The sequence below is a fragment of the Hypanus sabinus genome, chromosome 7, assembly GCF_030144855.1.
Source record: "Hypanus sabinus isolate sHypSab1 chromosome 7, sHypSab1.hap1, whole genome shotgun sequence".
Taxonomy (NCBI): Eukaryota; Metazoa; Chordata; class Chondrichthyes; order Myliobatiformes; family Dasyatidae; genus Hypanus; species Hypanus sabinus.
This window is the reverse complement of record NC_082712.1, coordinates 43,092,356-43,115,966: the sequence shown is the minus strand read 5'-3', so window position 1 is coordinate 43,115,966 and position 23,611 is coordinate 43,092,356. Positions and strand designations below refer to the sequence as shown.

The 23,611-nt window shown below is 41.4% G+C and overlaps 1 protein-coding gene across 2 annotated transcripts in view; it reads right to left on the bottom strand.

The window, feature by feature from the left end:
• LOC132396757 (ephrin type-A receptor 5-like) overlaps positions 1-23,611 on the bottom strand; it is a 341,786-nt gene that overhangs the window by 250,785 nt on the left and 67,390 nt on the right. For both annotated transcript variants that reach the window (XM_059974618.1, XM_059974617.1), the window contains exon 3: positions 14,627-15,290. In XM_059974618.1, coding sequence (XP_059830601.1) covers positions 14,627-15,290 — 664 coding nt within the window. The remainder of the gene's footprint in view (positions 1-14,626; positions 15,291-23,611) is intronic.

Here is a 23,611-nt window from a genome sequence, read left to right as displayed (position 1 = left end):
TTCTGCTCCTCTTAAATCTCTGTATTATTCTGCAGACGCAGCAGCTCCCTCACACAGGATCAGAGCTGCGACTCGTTCAACTTCCAGTTCTTGCCAGGGCATTCAGCTATCCTTTGCATTAAAGAGCAATAGGGCAGGCAGAGCAAGTCAGGGAAAAGGGTGATAAGTTGATATTAACATACAGAGCAGCATTCCAGTCTGTTATGCATCAAGACCTGAGACAAGAAAACAGAATCATTAGAACCCAACAGCAGGGAGAGGCTGAGAGTTTTGTATTGTTTAATGAAGACTGGCCTGGATAAAATCACTGTCCAACAGAACCTGAGGAACCAAATGCCCACATAGAACAAAACAAGGATCAGATTTAGAAATGGGTGGATAGACGTGGCCATGAGGAATGATTCCACCACCAAAATCCAATGGATCATCATTGATTCAACTGGACCAAGCACAAGTGGCTATGATATCAGCACAGTGACCCAACCTCTGCTACTCTAGAGACTTCCTGGTGTCCACAAAGTACGTACATGTTAGGACTTTGATAGAATGTCTCCAAAACTCAAGTCAATGAAAACTCAAGAAGCTTGATATCACCAAGGACAAAGCAACCAGTCTGTTTGGCATAGCTTCCACTCCCCTGAACACTCCACGTCCCACTCATATACACCACACTTGTGGCATGTACAGTACCATCAACAAACTGCTCATTTCCCATCAACCTTCCCTCTGTTGATAATCATTGCAATTTTCTTTTCCACAAAATTAGGAAATAGAAGACTAAACAAAATCAACTTTCCAAACCACATTAAGTGATTTTATCATCAATGTCTCCTCTGCTTGCTCTACTGCTCCTTCCAATGCCCTTTCCCCACCTAGTGACCAACATCGCTGATGTATGGCTGCTCTCCAGCTCTGGAAGGGACTACAAGTGGTCTTGAGGGACCATCACAAGCAGCTTTAGGCATAGAAGCACCCCTCCACCACCAATGAGCATCCTGGGCTGGTGCTGACTGAGTGGCAAAGTAGGCATTGAAAGCCCTGACAACCTGAGAGAGGAGGACAACACTAATCCCTGGCAATGCCATCACAATTTAAGAGAGATCAGACTGTTGGGTGCCAGGATGCTCAGAATCCCTTTGAACACTATTAGCAGGAAGGCCTCTGTCTCATCCTCCAGTGCAATCGTCAGATGCAGATTGGCATCTGCTTGCGCCGAGACAGATATCTAGATATCAGTCAACATATTTTCTAGGTGGATTTGCAAATTTCAAAGGGAAGCTGGTCACCATTCCTACACTGTAAATAATAGGATTGATGATCTATGCAAAGCTTCTTGTCAAGCTTTGAAGTGGACATTTAGACATACATTGCCTGCTTTCAGGCCAGTATGTCAATGCACCATCTGTTTCTTTATGTATCTGCCGAGATTCATTGATGGACTAATCAATCTACCTGTGACAACCATTACAAGACTGACCCTGGACTGCTCATCTGCTCTGCCCTGACTACACATCATGATGCTGGTTGATGATATCCAATTTAACCTTTCCTGTGCTCAGGTACCAGTATGTGAGTAGGTGGTTCTGTGGCAGACTAAGTGACAGGTTCCGATTAATCAGCATCGGCTGCTTGGCTGTGGAGAAAGTAAGTGAGGGTTTAAGGGTCAGTAGGGTCAATTGACCAGAGCTTCCTCATACAGTCAGAAGACATTGTGAAGGGGTGGTGGGACATGAGGAACAGCAGTGAGAATGCACAATCATCTTCACTATCTCCTGTCCACAGAATTACCCTCAGACCAGTGGGCCATAGATCTGGAGGCACAGACGCTGGCTGTGCATGACTTCCTCTGCTGAGAGAGATGGGTAGAGATCTGGCAATGAGCTGGGCGAATGTGGTCTGAATGTGACTGTTCGTGGGTGTGGGGGTAGAGAGGTGGATGTCTAACTTTAGGTATATGAATGTTAGTCAGCAGTCCTATTTGACACAAGGTGGGGAGGTGAGCAGTGGGGTATTCAGCCTGAGGAAATATGGGAGAAGGAATATACACTGACCACAATTATGATTATTATAAGTCCTGCAGCATTGTACCAAGTTTTTGGGCTTGAACCCAAGGATTCACAATTTTTAAGTGCATCTGGTATGGAAGTGGCAATGCATTAGATTGCAAGACCCTGCAATGGTTAGTGAACACTGCTGAAAACATCACAAGATCACAAGACAAAGGAGCAGAAGTAGGACATTCAACCCATCGAGTCTGCTCCGCCACTCCACAATGAGCTAAACTATTCTCCCATCTGGTTCCAATTTCCGGCTTTTTCCCCATATCCCTTGATACTCTGACTAATTAGATACCTATCAATCTCCTCCTTAAACACTATCAATGATTGGGCCTCCACAGCTGTATGTGGCAACGAATTCCATAAATCCAGGACCCTCTGGCTAAAAAAATGTCCCCTCAACTCTGTTTTAAATGGGTACCCTTTAATTCTAAGACTGTGGCCCCTTGTACTGGACACACCCACCAACGGAAACACCCTTTCCACATCTACTCTGTCCAACTCTTTCAACATTCGAAATGTTTCTATGAGATCCCCTCTCATTCTTCTATACTCTAATGAATACATTGTGGTCTTGGCCTGAAACATCGACTGTACCTTTTTCCATAGATGCTGCCTGGCCTGCCGAGGCCCTCCAGCATGTTGTGTGTGTTGCTCATCATGCACTGGTCGCTTTCATCTGTTATTGCTCCTGTGTTATTATAACAGTGCCAGTAACAATATAATGTCGTACATACATATAATGTCAATCTTCAGTCCATGCCACTCAGGGACTTATGATAATGTTATTTTGTGACCAAGTGCTGGTTTGTAACTATATGTGTTGTGTGTGAATATATGTACTCTATTTTGCAACTTTGCCCAAGAAAGATGATGTTTTGTTTTTATATATATATGTGTATAGTTGAATGACAATAAACTTAAACTTGAACTTGTGTTTTCATGCTTCTTCTGTCATGATAGGACTTGCCTGATAGAATTCTTGCTCCATCCCAAGAAAGCATCTTTCATGACCTGACCAAGGTCCCCAGAGTTGGGGTGTTCTCTCACTCACACCAAACGTCTACTACCAGAAGGCATCCATTTAAGATAAATTTGGGAAAATTCAAAAGGGATGTTTACAGCAAGAACTTATTACACAGGAATGCACTGCTAGAGGTGGTAGTGGAGGTCAGTATGTTAGAGGCAGTCAGCAGGACCGTAGGTAGTCACATGAATGTACAGAGAATGGTCTATGTACAGACAGAAGAGATTAGTACTCTGTAAGGACAGGTGTATTTAACTTAAATCGTTTGGCGGTATATCAGGGACCGAAGACCCTGTTCCTGTGCTGTATTGTTCTGTGTTAGAAGCATAGAACCATAGAACATTACAGCACAGAAACAAGACTTTTAGCCCTTCTTGGCTGTGCCAAACCATTTTTCTGCCTAGTTTCACTGACCTGCACCTAGACCATATCCCTCCATACCCCTCTCATCCATGTAACTGTCCAAGTTTTTCTTAAATGTTAAAACTGAGCCTGCATTCACCACCAACTGGCAGTTCATTCCACACTCCCACTACTCTCTGTGTGAAGAAGCTCCGCCTAATTTTCCCTATAAACTTTTCCGTTTTCACCCTTAACCCATGTCCTCTGGTTTTTTTCTCCCCTAGCCTCAGTAGAAAAAGCCTGTTCTTGCATTCACTCTATCTATTTAACCATATAACCATATAACAATTACAGCACTGAAACAGGCCATCTCAGCCCTTCTAGTCTGTGCCGAACGCTTACTCTCACCTAGTCCCACTGACCTGTACTCAGCCCATATCCCTCCATTCGTTTCCTGTCCATATACCTATACAGTTTTACTTTAAATGACAATACCGAGCCTGCCTCTACCACTTCTACTGGAAGCTCATTCCACACAGCCACCATTGTCTGAGTAAAGAAATCCCCCCTCGTGTTACCCTTAAACTTTTGCCCCCTAACTCTCAATTCATGTCCTCTAGTTTGAATCTCCCCTACTCTCAATGGAAAAAGCCTATCCACATCAACTCTATCTATCCCCCTCATAATTTTAAATAACTCTATCAAGTCCCCCCTCAACCTTCTATGTTCCAAAGAATAAAGACCTAACCTGCTCAACCTTTCCCTGGAACTTAGGTGCTGAAACCCAGGTAACATTCTAGTAAATCCTCTCTGTACTGTCTCTAGTTTGTTGACATCTTTCCAATAATTCGGTGACCAGAACTGTACACAATACTCCAAATTCCGTCTTACCAATGCCTTGTACAATTTTAACATTACATCCCAACTTCTATACTCAATGCTCTGATTTATAAAGGCCAGCATACTAAAAGCTTTCTTCACCACCCTATCCACATGAGATTCCACCTTCAGAGAACTATGCATCATTATTCCTAGATCACTCTGTTCTACTGCATTCTTCAATGCCCTACCATTTACCATGTATGTCCTATTTGGATTATTCCTACCAATTGGATTATTCCTACCTATACCCATCATAATTTTATACACCTCCATCAAATCTCCCCTCATTCTTCTACACTTCAGGGAATAAAGCCCTAACCTATTCAACCTTTCTCTGTAACTCAGTTTCTCAAGTCCCGGCAACATCCTTGTAAACCTTTTCTGCACTCTTTCAACCTTATTAATATCCTTCCTGTAAATAGGTGACCAAAACTGCACACAGTACTCCAAATTCAGCCTCACCAGTGTCTTTTACAACCTCACCATAACATTCTACGTTCTATGTTCTATTTTCTAACACTCTATCTTCTACCAAAATAAGTCACATAGAACAGGCTCTTAAGTTCATTAAGCACCTGGTTACAGTAATCCCAATATTGTACTCTCTCCACATCTATTACATTCCAGATTCTACCACTCAACTACACAACACGGGCAAATAACAGTGGCTAATCAACGTACTGACCTACACTCACGTCTTTGGGATTTGGGAAGAAACCAGTGTACCCATGTGATTACAAGGAGAATGTGCAAGTGGTTGTACCAGCTGTAACATCGTGCTACAACACCCTCATTGCATACTGCCAGTGAAAGCAGTGCAAGTTTTGTGCTTCTCTAATATCACTAGAATGTTAAATTGAATCCCCCCACCCATGCATCTCCTGAAGTATAAAGCTGTCAGTATTGCAGCACAATAACAGCATTCCCCAGATGTGACGTTTCCGTTACCCTTGCAATATGCAAAAAGCTTTTATCCTGCAGATGGCTCAGTTGAAAGAGCTAATCAGGTGAAAGTCACTGCGCTGGACTTGCCTTGATTTGTTCGGACAAGTGGCTACAGGCAGTCTTCAGTCCGCCTCAGTTGCGAAGTTGCAACTACTTACCCATTGCACTCATTAACAGGGATTCAGTTGCAGATTCTGGGAAAATGTGCTGTGGAGTGAGAGAATAAAATTAAAAAGACGGGACAAGTAACACATCTCAATGGCCAAGTACAGGCGGAGATGGAGGACCTTCATTGCTCTCCTAAGTGCTGTGGCAAAACGGATGGTAAGTAAGTAAGTCCTGCAAAACTTGATGGCTAGTAGTTACAACTTGATGCTTACTGAAGTCTATCAGTTCTATCAGGGCAATGAGGGAAGCAAAATAAATGCTAGTATCACCCAATAAAACCAACATTAGTGAACCAATGAAAGACAAACTACCACCGCAGCAAATTCCCATAAGGAACAGAATCAGAATCAGGTTTAATATCACCACCATATGTCATGAGATTTGCTGTTTTGCAGCAGCAGTACTTTGCAAAACAAAGTAAATTACAATAAGTATATATAAAAAATTAATTAAGTCATGCTAAAAGATGGGGAAAATATACTGAGGAAGTGTTTGTGGGTTCATTTCCTATTTAGAAATCTGATTGTGGAGGGGAAGAGGCTGTTCCTGAAACATTGCGTGTGACTTCAGGCTCCTGTACCCTGTGCTGGTTAGTATCAATGAGAAGGCAGGTCCTGGTTGATGAGCTCCTTAATGATGGATGCTGCCTTTTTGAGGCATCGCCTTTAGAAGATGGGGAGGCTAGTGCCCATAATGGAGCTGGCTGCTTTTACAACTCTCTGCAGCTTTACTTGATCCTGTGCAGTGACCCCCTTCATACCAGATAGTGATCCAATCAGATAGAATGCTTTCCATCGTTCATCTATAGAAATTTCCAGGACTATCTGGTGACAAATCAATACTCCTCAATCTTCTAAACTCCCGTCATGCCTTCTTTGTAATTGCATCAATATGTTGGGCTTTGGATAGATCCTCAGAGATGTTGCCACTCAGGAACTTTAAATTGCTCACCCTTTCCACTACTGATCCCTCAATGTGACTGTTCCCTCAGCATACCCTTCCTGAAGTCCACAATCAAATCTTTGGTCTTACTGACATTGAGTGCAAGGCTGTTGCTGTAACACCATTCAACCAACTGATCTATCTCACTCCTGCACGCCTTCTCATCACCATATGAAATTCTGCCAACAACAGCTGTGTCATCAGCAAATTTATAGATGCCTATCCACCCATTCTTGGGATTAGGAACAATAGAGCAGTGGACTAAACACGCATCTTTGATGTGCACCAGTGTAGATTGTCAGTTAGTGTGTGTTGCAGTTAGGAGACTATGTTATTTCCAACCCGCACTGACTGTGGTCTCTCGGTAAGTAAGTCCAGCGTCCATTTACATTGTTAGCAGAGGAAGTCACGTGGACACTATCTTCAGTCTGGTATCATGAATAAATTGCATTGTCAAATCACGGATAGAAATCTGTGATCCAATACTGAACAACACAACAAAACATATTCCCTACTCCACACTTGCAACTTTTCCACTAAGACACCAGCAGCAACATATCACAGAAATACTGAAGCCATTGAATGCAATTTGTAAACAGAAGAGATTCTGCAGAAGCTGGAAATCCAGACTAACACACACAAAATGATGGAGGAAGTCAACAGGTCAGGCAGCATCTATAGAAAGGAATAGTGATCCAAAGTTTCGGGCCCAGACCCTTTATCGGAACTGGAAAGGAAGGGGGATGAAGCCAGAATAAGAAGGTAGCGGGGGAGTGGAAGGATGACCAGCTGGAAAGTGATAGGTATTGCCAGATGAGGGGAATGTAGGTGGGTAGAGGAGGGTCATCAAGTGAGAAAGTTGGAGATGATAGGTGGAAAAGATGGTGACGACCAACAGTGACATTCTGCAGACAGTTCACGAAAGTACTTTTGTCACTTGTTCTTCTTTCAAATGTGATTCTGCTGCTGAGCTGCATGCAAGAGGAACCTGTGTTTTACATTTTGATGGTGTATTTTTGGGCCGATCGAGCAACCTGGCGCTTTGCTGTCTCTGAGGGAGTTCGGTGAGGTTTGGAGCAGAGTGTGCAGCCTGGGGGACTGAAAACCTGGAGACGGGGTGCAAGCCCACCGACTGAAGCATCGAGCAAGGTTGAAGAATGAGAGTCGAGGACGGGCAGGCGCTCTGCATTTTCTGCTTGCATTTGACTAGTCTTCCTCTCCCTCTCGCTAGCTGCTGACAAGGGGAAATGCCGGAGTCTGGGGTCCATGGTGCAAGGACTGATCAGCAAGGCTGTGGACTCATTTGGGGGGGGGGGGACTTTGAGGTTCATGTTGCATGTGTTTGGCATCTGGTTACTTCTTTACCGTTTTTGAGTGGTTTGATCAGGACAATTGATGTTGACAGAGGTGCTTTAGCGAAGAATGGTTCTGCAACCCACAATGGGCTGGCAGCACGGTGCTGAGGTGAACTAAACTGAAAACTACTGGACTCATAGTTTGATGTTCAATATTCTATGTGTTGTCTGCTCGCTTTTTTTTCACCAGTTGGGTATTTGATGTCCTCTTGAACGGGTTCCACAGTGTTTCTTCCTTTCATGGCTGCCTGCAGGAGTGTGAATGCCAGAGAGGTATTCTGTATATGTACTTTGATAATAAATGTACCTTGAATCTTTAAATCTATGAACCTTTGAAAAGGTAAAGGGCTGAGGAAAAAGGAATCTGATAGGAGAGGGGAGTGGACTATGGAAGAAAGTCAAGGAGAAGAGGCACCAAAGGAAGATGATAGGCAGGTGAGGTGAAGAGAAGGGGTAAGAGGGGAGTCATAATGAGGAATCCGGAAACCTTGTGGAGCAAGATGGTAGCAAAGACAAGTTCACAGGACGGTCACATAGCTATGACAGTGAGAATGGGTCAGCACATGGTCAAAGAGTTGGATAGCAGCAGAGATCATAGAGTGGAAGCAGTGCAGTTTGCTATGCGTCATGCTAGCTTGTACTCGGTGAGAATACTTTTTGTCTGGTTGATGCAGAGAAAACATAAAAAGCAATAGGAGGTGACTTGCCATCTAGTGAAGTGAAACAAGTCCCTTACAAATAAAGATTCATGTCCTCACAGTGTTTAAGCTTAATGAAAGAATATAAGTAACATTTTTCTCACTAATTCAGCATCGATTACTCTTTTTACTATTATGGCTTATCACAAAAACAATAAAAATGCTGCATGTTCTTGTTTAACAGTTTATCTACAGTATGTTAATCATTTTATGTAATATTGCATCTTGTGTTTTTTCTACTATCTTCTACTAACTGAATATACACTGGAAAGATCCTATTTGAGATTGCTGCGCTATAATTGTATCCTCCTGAAAGCACTAATGCTTCATCATTGGTGATAAAACAGAGCTAAAATGTCATAGGTTTATACAGACAGTTCACATTACAAATGCAGATGTGGAAATGTGTAAGAAAATGCCAAAATAAGAACAAAATGAATGGTTTACATTAGGAAGAAGATTATGTTAACAAGCCTTAGTCTAACCCTCCTCATCTCCCTAATATGTTGTCACAATGAAAACTCCAATTGATCTTGACACTCCATGTGTAACACCTATTAAAAACTGCCCGGTTCTAATTTTTTTAAGTTCTGTCTTCCGTCTGAGAGAAGAAGTATGTTGGCATTGAGTTTTCGCTCAACTCTGTTGAATTAATATATCATTAGATACTGAACTCATCAAATCTGAATTTACCAATCATTTATTCAAAGACCTAACTTCATTTTATATGTTCAGTTGCTTTCTCAGGATTCATGCCTACTCATCAGCCTTTGTAGCCAGATAAAAAGATAGAACCCTCCCTGTTTAGCGCCTTCCTCTAATGGTCGCATGCACTTTACCATGCTTCCTTTCCTTTTGCCAGTTTGCTACTGGGGACCACGGAGTCCAAGAGTCTCTCAGTCTGAATGAACCAACCAGCACCCATTTGCATTAACCCCATTTCATACTCCCATGTTCCTACCCATTTCCCAAGATGCTAACACTCAGCTACACATGAAGGCCAATGTACAGTGACCTATTGACCTATTTCACCAGCTTGCCATCGGGTTGTGGGAGGGAACTGGAGCAGCTGGGGAAAGTCCATGTGTTCATAGAGAGAAGGGCAAACTCCACACAGACAGCAAGCTAGGACAAGATTGGGTATGGGTCTCTGGCACTGATAAGACAGCAGTTCTGTGAGCTGCTCCTCTTTGTTCATCCATTTACTGCCATTTTGCAGTTTTTCATTCAGATTTGCAAACTGCAACTTTTCATTCATTGTCTGTCACACTGCAGTTTCTCATGCATGACCTATCACAATGTAACTTATTTGTACACATGATGCACATTGGAGCGTTTTGTGCTTGGACTGCCCCACAAAAATGTTTTCATGTGCATGCAGCCAGCCTGCAGATCTTTTTAATGCAAACCTTCCCACAAAATGGCAATAATGCATAAATACTACCACACACTACACCTTCCATGCTCAGCAGAATGGTCAGAATTGAGAAAAGGATCAGAAGGAATTTATTAATGCAATAGTTTAATTTTAAAATGATTGGAAGGTGAACCAGTCATCTGCAACTGGGATGGGAGATGAGTTTCTGTTTCTTACAGATATAGATCCTGTTGTCATTTCATTCACATGTCCCCACTAAATCTTTGAATTCTCAACATTCTGCGTCAGATATCACTCCACTCGACTAGTGACCATGACCATGGTAGATCCTCCACTGTGCCACTTCAAAGGATGCTTTATATGCCAAACCTGTTGCACTGTTATAATTTGTCATCGCCATCTCAAAATTGACTACTTTTTCCAAGTTATCATTACAAATTTCAAGCTTACACCCCTATTTCCCATAGCCAAAGTGTTTATATAAATAGGGAGATACATTAATACCAGCACCAAATCCCATGGAAACTTACTTCCCTCATTCAGTTTGATAAAGACCTATAATCCCATTTTCAGTTTCAGAGTCTGTTAACCATTCTGCTACTTGCTTTCTGACATCACAAATTGCAATCTCAGCTGGTGTGGCCTTTGGAAGTTCAAGTATGTAGCATCAACATTCTGCAATCATTTCAATGAATGAATTGTACTGCTCCTGCAAAACAGTAAATTCCATGATATATGTCAACAATAATAAACTTGATTCTGATTCTGAATTGGCAAGCCATTTGGAATTCTTACTGACAATTCTTTACTCTATTTTCAGATCTCACAACAGTTTCCATGTCTTTCTGACCACTGACGTTAAGTTAACTGATCCATGTTTCCCTGAATTTATTGCCTCCAACTTATAAATATAAAGATAGCAGAGGTTTATGTGTCTAATTTCTTATCCCTTGCTCCTATAGTCTGCAGTTTGTCTGGACCTGTCTCTCCATGTTATATTCAGTTATTATCTTCCACATACCAAGTTAAATGCCCTGACACTATTTTCATTCTCTTTTTCTAATGTCATGAAGTACTTCTTATATTAAGCATCCTTCTTCGTACAAGTATGTAGACAGGAAGGAAGTGTGTAACACCCCGTACTTTTGGGGTTTCATTGTTCAATAGTACAACGCACACATCCAAGTGCTGTTTATAAAGCTAAAGATTAGAACACACTTCAAAATATATAAAAGGCTACATTAGAAAACATTATTTATAAGCAAACAAAATCCAGTCAAATCTGCATAATCCAACAACTGAAATCGTAATCTTCTGGAGTAAGGGAATCTTCATGAACTATTAACGTGTTAATCACCTTAGGAATGATAGTTTCTTACAAATATTATACAGGTTCCTAGTGCTTATAACATTGAAATAACATTTACAAATTACATTGTGTAGACAATGAACTAAAATCCAAATTTATGTATAATCCAAAAGCTGCTCAGTCACAGGGAGTTCAGATGAGATCTTCCACTGTTTAGTGACAGCAAATAATTCCCATGATTTCAGAACATCCAGGGATTTAAATGTCAGCCAATAGGGTGTCCTGGCACAGCAGCACCATTGCCGTATGATGGGAGACAACAGTAGGATGTAAACAATTGCCCCTCTTCTGTTACCAAGTGCCCACAGAGAACGAGCACACAATTTCTCCAGAAACAATGGGGAATTCAGGGGTTTGTGTGTAGTTGTAGATAATAATAACTGTACTTTAATCAGAAACAATAAATAGTGACTTTTATAAACTTCTGCATATTTTAAAACGGAGTATTGGTGTGATAAGTCCTGCCGAAGGGTTTTGGCCTGAAATGTCAACTGTACTTTTTTCCATAGATGCTGCCTGGCCTGCTGAGTTCCTCCAGCAATTTTTGTGTGTTTCTCAAATTTGCAGCATCTGCAGATTTTCTCTCGATTGCTGTGATATTGTCGTCATTTGAATTAACTTGTATATATAAAAAAGGATATATCAATATTTTTAGATTTGTTTTGGGTCATTAGGTTGGTGGAGCTCCACCTGATATACTTTGCAGCATATTATACCTGCTTTCTTGGCTCTTCTGATACTGTGAACAAGTAGGATAATTATGCAATCCTAATCTAGAAAAAAATACTCACAGGGACTGAATGTTGGTCAGTTGAAACCAAAATACTTCAGCTAGATCTTTGAAATCTGCTTCTTCTGAGTGTGTGTCCCAGGTGCCCACAGCAACAAAGAATTATCATTGATTTCTATTACAAACCACACAGTTATGTAATAATCTACTGTCAATTACCATTTTTCATAATAAATTTATAGAGTGGGTTATGGTTTTGTTTCTGTAGTAAATTAAAATCCTGATAGTTTGAATCTAGAATAAAAAATATGGCAGAGAAATTATCTCAGGAAAAGAAAACATGACAATAGACAATAGACAGTAGACAGTAGGGGCAGGAGTAGACCATTCGGCCCTTCTAGCCAGCACCGCCATTCACTGTAATCATGGCTGATCATACACAATCAGTACCCCATTCCTATCCTCTCCCCATTTCCCTTGACCCCGCTATCTATAAGAGCTCTATCTAACTCTCTCTTGAATGCATCCAGAGTCTTTGTCTCCACTGCCTTCTGGGGCAGAGCATTCCACATATCCACCACTCTCTAGGTGAAAAAGTTGTTGGACAGTTATAAAAAGCTCATGAAGAACAAAAAAAAGTCAAGTGTAAACTGCAGGTGCTAGAAATCTAAAATATAGACAGAAAATACTGGAAATACTCAGCAGGTCAGGCAGCATATGTGAGAAAACAAACCAAGGTATTGTTTCAGATCCCAGACATGGAAGGAGACAAATGAAGATGCAGGAAGAGTGGGGAGGGGGATGTCTCTGACAAGGTAAAAATGGAGTGAATCTAGTCAAAGGAATGCAAAGCAGGACAACATGTCCTACAGGTTCTGGGTGTTTCTTCCACTCCGAGTCGTCTCTCTGTGATTTTGGCTCAACTTGTTTGAATTTTCTTTCCTCCTTTTCCTTTTTCTTTCTTTGTTGTTGTGGTGAACTACATATACCTGTCTGGACACGCCCTCCCCACTGACTGCTCCTGTGGCTCCTCCCACAGACCCCAGTATAAAGGCGATTGGAGGCACTGCTCCTCCCTCGGTCTCCAGGATGTTGTGTGGTGGTCTCTTGCTGCTTGTGCTTTCTTCCAGCCAATAAAAGCCTACCTTAACTCACGTCTCCAAGAGTTATTGATGGTGCATCAGTTTTTCCTCTGAGTGTGGAGGACGTTCCCCACCTAATCTGTAGGCCTTGTCTCCCTGCTTTGCTCTCTTATGCCCATTTTCTCACTCTCTAGCTGCTGCCATTTACTCATCAACCAGATAACTTTGTTCACAGCTTATCCCTGTGGTCACCTGGGTTTCACCCTAACAGAAACATCCCCCTCCCTCCCACTCAATGCAGTTTAATGAGCCTCTTTTACCTTCTTCCAAGATCTGATGAAGGAGATTCCACCTGAAGCATTAACTCTGTTTCTCTTCCCATAGACACTGACTGACCACTCAGCGCTCCCAACATTCTCTCTTTTTCTGCTATAAAAGCTCTCAGCCAGTTTAGTAGTTTGGGCTGGAGACAGAACTTCAACAAGGTTTTGTCAGTGGTGATTGCCCACAGATAACCAATGTGATTGACATCCATCTGCTCTTGAATTGGATTTGCAATGCACCTGTTTCAAACCACTTTGCATAGTCCAGATTGTCTCCACAGGACAACACAGACTGCGCATGAAAGTCTGGTTTTAGTGGTGATGTTCACATTGCAGGGATGAATCAAACTGTAATATCTGACAGCAAAAATAAACTTTAAACTTTCAATACTTTGGTAAATCAAAGTGATCTTTCTCTTCTGCGAAATATATTTAAACCTCATCCGGTTCTTAGTCTGTTTCATGTAATAATCACAATACTCAAGGGTCAAAGAATAATAAACAATATTTTTTCTTTGTCTTGTGCTATGCATCTTCTTTTGTTAATGGGGCTGGGCCCTGACATATGGTTTGTAAAATACTTCCCCAGTAGCAGGTAGAGCCATTGATGTACTATATTTGATATAGATGACAGAAACAACTGCACACAGAATTAGTCAATTACCCTGTTTGGAAACAGGAAGATGATACTTTTTTTCAGGAACAAGGGAAATGAAGTTAGAAAGTGGCCCATATGCACTTTGTAAATCTGTGTGTATAATTTTCAGGGTTAGCAGCCTGTTAACTTTGTTACACATCTTCTACACCAATAGCAAAACAACATACCAGAACTTTTGGGAGCAAAGGTTAATGTTCTATAATCCGGAAGGCCAGTGTGTAAATGGATAGAGGTTATGCCTCTGCAGATGGTTGTCACTATATATGTGCTCAAACAACATCATTCTAAGACTGCTGCAGATAGCATATCAGACAAGCTGAACTAAAGAATGATGAAGAAATTGCAACCTCCTGACTTTTACAAGATGCCATGTCAAACACACTGGTGAACAAAGCGCATTAGAAGTTCCAGCAGCTCCAGCAATCTCTGTGGATGTGCCACTCTGCTTTACTTACATCCTGACCCTTCTCACTTGCCACTGGGAAGGGCCTACACACACCATACAAAGAGCCAAGCCTGGCATCTCTGGAGCCAGCCTTTTATGTCATTGTTAATTCCATGCTGCACTAAATGGTCATACAAGAGGTACAATTCCAGCACACCTTAATGCCACTCTGGTCATTATTTTCTAAGTTTGCAGCATTACCCAACTAGTTACAGTTTAAATTACCTTGACAAGTGTTGTCTCGTTCTTCATAGCCTTCTTTGCACAAGCACCTCCCAATCGGAACCAACCACTCCCCATCAGCACTGCAGTACATTTTTGGAGTGTCATCTTTTATTGAATTGTTGACACATGTACCTGGCACCTCCACCAGTGAAGATGAATCAGCTCCTGTGATCGTATCTTCAAAAATAGCAAGGTTTCGGAATGTAGATGGACACTTCTTATAGTACACCCGCACAGAGACCAAAGCAATGCAGGCGCCAACATCCTGAAAGGCGAGGTAGAATCCCTTTTTGGACAGGGGGCCAACCTCACGGACCTCTGTGTTTAATTTCATGACTCGATCTCCGAGATCTAGCTCTGTGAAACTTTCATCTGCTGCTATTGTGTCAATTTTAGTGTACTGGTTCTCTCTGATGTATCTCCCATCATCATCATCTGATTCAAAATGATACACATTAAATGTCTCTTTACAAGTGCCAAGGCCTCCAGGGAGACTGTTGCAGTCCCGTAATGTGAACTTCAGCTCAATGAAAATGCGGTTGGCCCCTTCGTTGGAGATCCAGTTAGTCTGCAACCAGTTGTTCTGGTTTTGCTCCATTACATTGCACACTTGGTATGTGTGAATGGGACTGTAATTCTCATCAACCTCACTGATTTCTTCCCACTGTAGGAAGTAAACAAAAGTACAGGGTTAGATCAATCTGATACAAAGATTTGAAAGTATTAAAGGATCATGGTTAGGTATGCACATTTGGTATTTGTATCAAAAAGAAGCACACAATGACAGGATTGGGTTTTTTTGTTATGAAGGCATCTGTAACATGCAATGGCATTCTTCTACTTTCTGTTTGCATATTCCTTTTTCACTTCCGTTCTTTTCCTACTCACTATTTAATTTTCTTATCATACACCTTTAAGTTATGTTTCTTTTCCTTACTAACTCCTCACCTCTGCAGGTTTACATTATTTTTTCACTTACTCTTTCTCTTCTTTGCTAATTTCTCCTACTCTCCTCCCTTTTTACCTCAACCTCCATCTCCTCCTTTTCAACATCTCTCATTTTCCCTCACCTCAGAGATTCTTTTTGCCTATTTCCCTTCATTTTGTTTTCCCCGTACTCCTCTTTACTTCCAGTTTTCCTCTCCACTTTGGCTTATTCTGTCCCTTCACTTCCATTTTTATTCTCCTCACTTTGATTTCCCTTGCTCTCCTTGCTTTCACTTTCGCCCTATCACTTTTTCTGTCTCCTATTTCTCTTCTTTCCTGTTCATCCTTCTCCCTCTCCCTCTCACCACAGTTCGTATTCTATCCCTAATCCCTTGTCCCAATCCCTTTGCCATTTTAATTTATTACTTCTCCTTGTGAATGTCTCTATTATTCTGCCCTCATTTCAGTATTTTTCTATCTGCTCACACCCATGCTTTTGTATCTTCTACACATAATTTTAATTCCCATTTCCCTTTCTCACTTGCTTTTGTGTACATTTCTCAGTCCCTTTTTATTCATTTTCACACAGTTTCTCTAGCTTGGTTCTTTCAGTAATTATTGGCACAAACAAAGTTTTGGAAACTTCAAATCATTGGTTGAGCAGGAAGACAACTGAATTGGGATCTATGGAGAGCTGGGGCCTGGTCAGACTGGGAAGAAAGGAACAGATGAACTTAGTTGAGATGGGACACAGAATCAAGAGCTGACTTGTAATGTTATACTGAGGCCACATTCAGGGAGGAGAAGCTGTCCACCTTATTGGAAGTCTGCAGCAGTTGGGAACACCATCTGGGCCATGTACAGAACTGGCTGTCCTAAAGGTAGCCAGCAAGGCTGCCTCAGAGAAAACTAACAAAGCAAAGGTCATCACAAACAAGGATTACGTCATTTCAATATGCAAGCAAAAGGCTAGTTGTCTACTTGTTTTGACTACATCAATATGCCAGATGGCACAGACGCAAGATCTCATTGTGTGCGCACCTTCTGCCCATATTACACAATTAAATACATAGAAACATAGAAAACCTACAGCACAATACAGGCTCTTCGGATCACAGAGTTGTGCCGAAATTGCCCCTACCACAGATATTGCCTAGGGTTACCTATAGTCCTCAATGTTTCTAAGCTCCATGTACCTTCCAAAGTTCTCTTAAAAGACCCTATCATATCCACCTCCACCTTTGCCAGCAGCCCATTCCACGCACTCACCACTCTCTGTGTAAAAAACTTATCCCTGACATCTCCTCTGTACCTACTCCCAAGCACCTTAAACCTGTGCCCTCTTGTGGCAGCCATTTCAGGCCTGGGAAAAAGCCTCTGACTATCCACACGATCAATGCGTCTCATCATCTTATACACCTCTATCAGGTCACCTCTCATCCTCCGTCACTCCAAGGAGAAAAGGCCGAGTTCACTCAACCTATTCTCATAAGGCATGCTTCCCAATCCAGACAACATCCTTATAAATCTCCTCTGCACCCTTTCTATGGTTTCCGCATCCTTCCTGTAGTGAAGTGACCAGAACTGAGCACAGTACTCCAAGTGGGATCCATCCAGGGTCCTATATAGCTGTAACATTACCTATCAGCTCCTAAATTAATCCCACGATTGATGAAGGCCAATATACCATACGCCTTCTTAACCACAGAGTCAACCTACACAGCTGCTTTGAGCGTCCTATGGACTCAGACCCCAAGATCCCTCTGATCCTCCACACTGCCAAGAGTCTTACCATTAACACTATATTCTGCCATCATATTTTACCTACCAAAATGAACCACTTCACACTTATCTGGGTTGAACTCCATCTGCCACTTCTCAGCCCAGTTTTGCATCCTATCAATGTCCTGCTGTAACCTCTGACAGCCCTCCACACTATTCAAAACACCCCCAACCTTTGTGTCATCAACAAACTTACTAACCCATCCCTCCACTTCCTCATCCAGGTTATTTATAAAAATCACGAAGAGCAAGGGTCCCAGAACAGATCCCTGAGGCACTCCACTGGTGACCGACCTCCATGCAGAGTATGACCCGTCTACAATCACTATTTGCCTTCTGTGAGCAAGCCATTTCTGGATCTACAAAACAATGTCTCCTTGGCTCCCATGCCTCTTTACATTCTCAATAAGTCTTGCATGGGATACCTTGTCAAATGCCTTGTTGAAATTAAATATACACTATATCTACTGCTCTTTATCAATATGTTTAGTCACATCCTCAAAAAATTCAATCAAGCTCATAAAGTAAGACCTGCCTTTGACAAAGCCATGCTAACTATTCCTAATCATATTATACCTCTCCAAATGCCCATAAATCCTGCCTCTCAGGATCTTCTCCATCAATTTACCAACCACTGAAGTAAGACTCACTGGTCTGTAATTTCCTGAGCTATCTCTATTCCCTCTCTTGAATAAAGTAACAACATCCGCAACCCTCCAATCCTCTGCAACCTCTCCTGTCCCCATTGATGATGCAAAGATCATTGCCAGGGGCTCAGCAATCTCCTCCCTCACCTCCCACTGTAGCCTGGGGTACATCTCATCGGGTCCTGGTGACTTATCCAACTTGATGCTTTCCAATTAGTAAAAAGAAATGAACATGGAACTAAAACTATTTCAGGTCTTCAATCCCATCCTCCCCTTTCATGTTAATAATCACATCAAATTCACAAGCACTTGGTCAAATCCCAGTGCAAGTGTACAGGTTAGCTACAACCCTACCAACTGTAAAACATTGTGGTAGGAGTATATTGGCATCTGCAGCATGATTATACATAATATTTGTGAATACATATGGTCATGGCACCAATCAAATAAACTTTTCAATTAACCATGTTGGTTTGGTTTGGTCTCCTGACTTATAAAACAATTGAGACCCATAATTAGGAACTCTTTCTGTAAGTTCATTTGCATCTCCAATTCATTCTCCTTCCTTGAGATCTTTCTCTACAGTTGACGTGGCTCTTTGCAATTTTGTTATCCTTTGCTTCAACATGTATGCATCAAAATCCTCTGTTTTTGTTAAGTATTTTGGGATATCATGAAGGACAACCACCATCCAGGACTTGCATTCTTCTCATTACAAGTACCAGGGAGGAGGTACAGAAGTTTGAAGACACACACTCAACATTTTAGAAAGTTTCCTCCTTCTAGTATCAGATTTCTGAATGGGCCATTAACACTTTTTCACTATTCCTCTTTTGACCTATCTATCTATCTATCTATCTATCTATCTATCTATCTATCTATCTATCTATCTATCTATCTATCTATCTATCCATTCATCCATCAATTAATTTACTTCTAACTTTTGGTAACTTATTTTGCCTGCGCTGTACCACTCCCACAAAACATTAATTTTCATAACTAACATTAGTAACAACAAACCTGATTCAGATTCTGATATTTTCATGCATTAAAACAGGAAGGTGGAATGAAGGAGATGCCAGAAATGATGGAACCGGGGAGTCCTTGTTCATTGGAGAACGTTACCAGGAAGGAAGAACCATTGGGGGGGGGGGGGAGGGTGGATTTAATGAGAGCTTCAAATTGCTGCCAAGATAAATCAATGAGTACAAATGTGGAACAGGAAGAGAAGATGGTGCAAGTTAGGAGACAAGCTCAGATAAACTAAAGTTTGCATTGATGGGAGAATATTAGGATTAACAATATAACAAATGAGGGTTTCACCAGCAGATGGTCTGAGACACAGGCAGAAACCACCAGGCCTGAAAGGCAAAAGTAGAATGTCTTTTAATGAAAAGGATATAGGCTAACTCCAAAGTCAAATAAAATTGTTCTCTTACAAGTTGTCTCACAAAATCATACACTGTGATAAAATAGCCTGAAGGAATGATATTTGTGGTGGACAACTTAACAAGTAGTTGGATGTTACAAGAACAGACTACAGGAGCCATTTCTGAATAGATATGTTATGTCCTGCTATACAAGTTTCCTCATTCAAATCTATTATGTGACTCACAAAGCAGCAGAGAAATTTTTACTGTTTACCATTCCCAGCCCTTTCAAAATTTGGCAAATTTTTGATTGGAACTACTGTTAAGCCCTCTGAACTAGCTTTTCAAGTTTTCAAAGTGACTGTATCCTTTCAACCCTGGGTTACAGAGCACATTCTCCATAGCTTCAGAACTACATTCAGTATCAAAACTTCTGACCTATGTCTTTTACCCTCACCTTTCTGCTTTTGTGCTTATGACTCAATGAACTTGCTAAGATCAAACAACTAAGAACTGTTGGGTGCCTTTTGTTAGTAGATATATCATGTCTACAATATAATATTTAAACAATTTCATAATTGAATATTGGTGAACTTTATTTCATATCTTTGGCTATCTTCAGTTGTTTTATCAGATTAAACTGACAGTTCTCTCAAATTAAAATCTCACTTATTTCTCTTACTTCGATCATAAGATTAGGCCATAAGACCATAAGGCCTAGAAGCAGAATTAGGCCATTGGGCCTATCGAGTCCACTCCATCATTTCATCATGGCTGATCCATTTCCCTCTCAGCACCAATCTCTTGCCTTTTTCCCATCACCATTCATGCTCTGACTGATGAAGAATCTTTCAACCTCTATCTTAAATAAATCTAATGTCTTAGTGTTCACAGCGATCTGTGGCAGTGAATTCCACAGATTCACCACTCTCAAGCTAAGGAAATTCATCCACATCTCTATTCTAAATGGGCACTCAGCTATTCTAAGGCTGTATCCCCTAGTCCTAGACTCCCCCACCATAGGAAATACCCTCTTCAACATTCATTAGGTTTCAATGAGATCACCCCCCTCATTCTTCTGAATTCCAGTGAGTACAGCCTTTCATTCCTAGAATCCTTTTCAGGAACTTCCTTTGAACCCTCTCTGATGCCAGCACATCCTTAAAACTGCACACAATACTCCAAATGAGGCCTCACCAGTGCCTTAGAAAGCCTCAACACTGCACCCTTGCTTTTATATTCTAGTCTTCTCGAAATGAGTGCTAACATTGCATTTGTCTTCCTCACTACTGACTCAACGTGCAAATTAGGGAATCCTGCACAAGGATCCCAGATCCTATTGCATCTCAGATCTTTGAATTTTTTCTCCATTTTGAAAATAGTCTGCACTTTTACTTCTTCACTGTATTCTATCTGCCACTTCTTTGAGCATTCTCCTAATCTGTCCATAAGTCCTTCTGTAGCAGCACCACTTCCTCAACACCACCTGTCCCTGCATCTATCTTTGTATCATCCACATACGTGAATCATTTCATACCATTCACAACTCAGGAATAAGCACTGCCAAAAGAAATAGCTGAAATTATGATACTAATCATTGCAACTTGTAGTGAACCAACATTGAAAAGAAAAGGGCATCTTTAATATTCTTGAGGGGGAGTGTTGAATCATTTTACACACATATGGAATGGCGAGCCAATTTAACACATTTTGGGCAGTACCCCTCCAGGTGAAAAAAAAACCTAAGAATCAGCTTGATGAGCAGTTGTTGCTCTGCAGAGATCACCCATGGAAGTCTCTTGGTGGTGTTTCAGTGGGTTATTGTTAGAATGGCCCCCAGTATGAAAGGAACCTGGCCATTTTAGATTTGACTGGTCCAGGTAAGATTGGTGTTTTGTCTATATCATTCACAGATGGAATTATGTCACTGGTGGCAAGTGATGCTTACCTCTGCCTCACTGACAAAAATGAGGACAATTATGTGTGACCTATAACCTTTGCTTTCAACTTACAATAAGGCAAGAAGCAAACAAATGAGAGTGCCCACACTGGGGCATTGAAGTTTTGACAACAGACTCCCCCAGTGTTTCACACGTGCTGCACTATTACCTGATGCTTCGCAATCTCTCTGTTATACAAGGTGCCACAAGCAGTCAGCTGACCCCTGATAATGTCCTGCTTCCCAGTGGTTGAAAGATGCCCATTGTGTGAGGCAATCATTGGGCCTTGTTACTGTGGGGCAGGGACAAAAATGGTGGAGCCCCTCTTTCTCACCCCAGACCCTTGACGGCCAGTTGATTTTAAGATTTCTCGTCAGCAGCCATTAAAAGAAGTGGATGCTTCCACAGGTGAAGAAGGCACAAGCACTGTATCAACGGACAATGGGGGGGCAAAAACTATCCTAACGAATTTTGTGCAGGGATCTTCACCAATTTCACAATGTTTCAGAGTCACTTCATCCGAGTGTGAGCCTGATCACTGGTGGATGATTAAAGTCAGGGGGAATTTGAAGCAATAAAGAATTTGCTGGAGGAACTCGGCAGATCAAGCAGCATCTCATTCAGGGTTTCGACCAGAAATGTCAATAATTCCGTTCAACCCACACACACCCCCCCCCCCAACAAATGCTGATCATCCAGCAAATTGTGTGTTACTCTAGATTCCAGCTGCTGCAGTCTCTTGTGCTTCCTGAGTGAACTTGAGTTCTGGATATCACTAGCATTTACCTTCAGTCCCACTATCTTCACAGCACATCAACAAGGAGTGAGCTCCATTTCTTTTTTTTTGAGAAAAGTAATGATTTTGGCAGCTTCTAATATGAAGAAATCTAATAAAGCGTTGCATCACCCTGCTATTCAAGTCTGTGTATAAACTTTTAACTGTTCAAAGTTCAAAGTACATTTATCATCAAAGTACATATATGTCACCATATGCAACCCTGATACTCTGCTTGCTAATTTAAAAATGTTTAAAATCATCCAGTTAAATGGAATAACCTTGATCTTCATTTTCTACATTCACTGCTCAGACTATCATTCTCTTATGTCTAAATGACCTAGTAACAGAAACCTCCGATTGTTGAGCCACGTGCAGAACAGTCTCATACTGAACTCCCCAGGCACTAATCTATCTACAGCAGATACATGTTACATTTACAACCCAGTCTCACCAACGGCATCTGTAAATCAAGTTCACTCCCGCTTTTATCATCTGTCTGTAATCAAGGGCTATTCAGGCCGCATTTAAATCTCATTTCTGTCGGTCAGATAGTCACATTAGTCCTTTGGAGCTTATTCAAGCTTAAATTATTATATTCTCCAATAAACACTGAAGCTCCTTTAGCCTGAATTCTGTGGGCAGCATTAATGTATTTTACTGGCAGACGAATCCAACAATAAATCAGCATTGTAACGTTAAATATTCACGAGACCTCACATAACTGTGAGTCTGCTTTTTTTTTCTGCTGGCCACTTAGAATGTCCTTGATGTTGTAACCAGACACGTGTCGCAGCTCCAGCAGCAGATGGAACCAGTTTGCTGATTCCAGTGAATCCCCTGAGTGTTACAGCACTGGACCGGAGCACCAAATTTAATCACACAAAGAACTTTGCTGTTCTTTTGTTCACCTCCTGCCTTCTTAATGAGCAATGATTCAAACACAGTCGGTCATTATACATATGACAAGGTCTGTATGTCGAACGCACACACACACGCATTAAATATAGCTCATCTGTGGAATGTCAAATTGTCAGTGAACGATTAAATTTTGTTGTACTGCAGATTGTGGTCTTTATTGGGAGTCTCGCTATTGCATTATTGGTGCGTGGAGGGTGCTGATGCTCTTTGTGGAAGTGGGTGGGGGGTGGGGAGGGTCGTTGCTTTGCTGCTGCTTGTGCATAGGAGGGGGAGTGGGGGGGCTTTGGGTTACTAATGTTTTAGCTGTCTCTCATTCTTTGAGGCACTCTTCTGTTTTTCATGGGAGTCTGTGAAGGAAAAGTATTTTGGGATGGGTACCATCTACATTTCTCTGATATTAAATGCAACTATTGAATTATTGAACATCTACGCTAATGAATTTTATACAAATTTTATACAATTTTACACAATGAATACATGAGGAAACCAGATTATGAAAATCCTTGATTAAAGTTGTGAAAAGTCATTCAACTAAATGGACTGAGCCGATTAATCGTATGTAGAAAGGATAATCTACCCTCAGCTTTTAGTATAACAGGTCTCACGTTCAATACCTCTTGTGC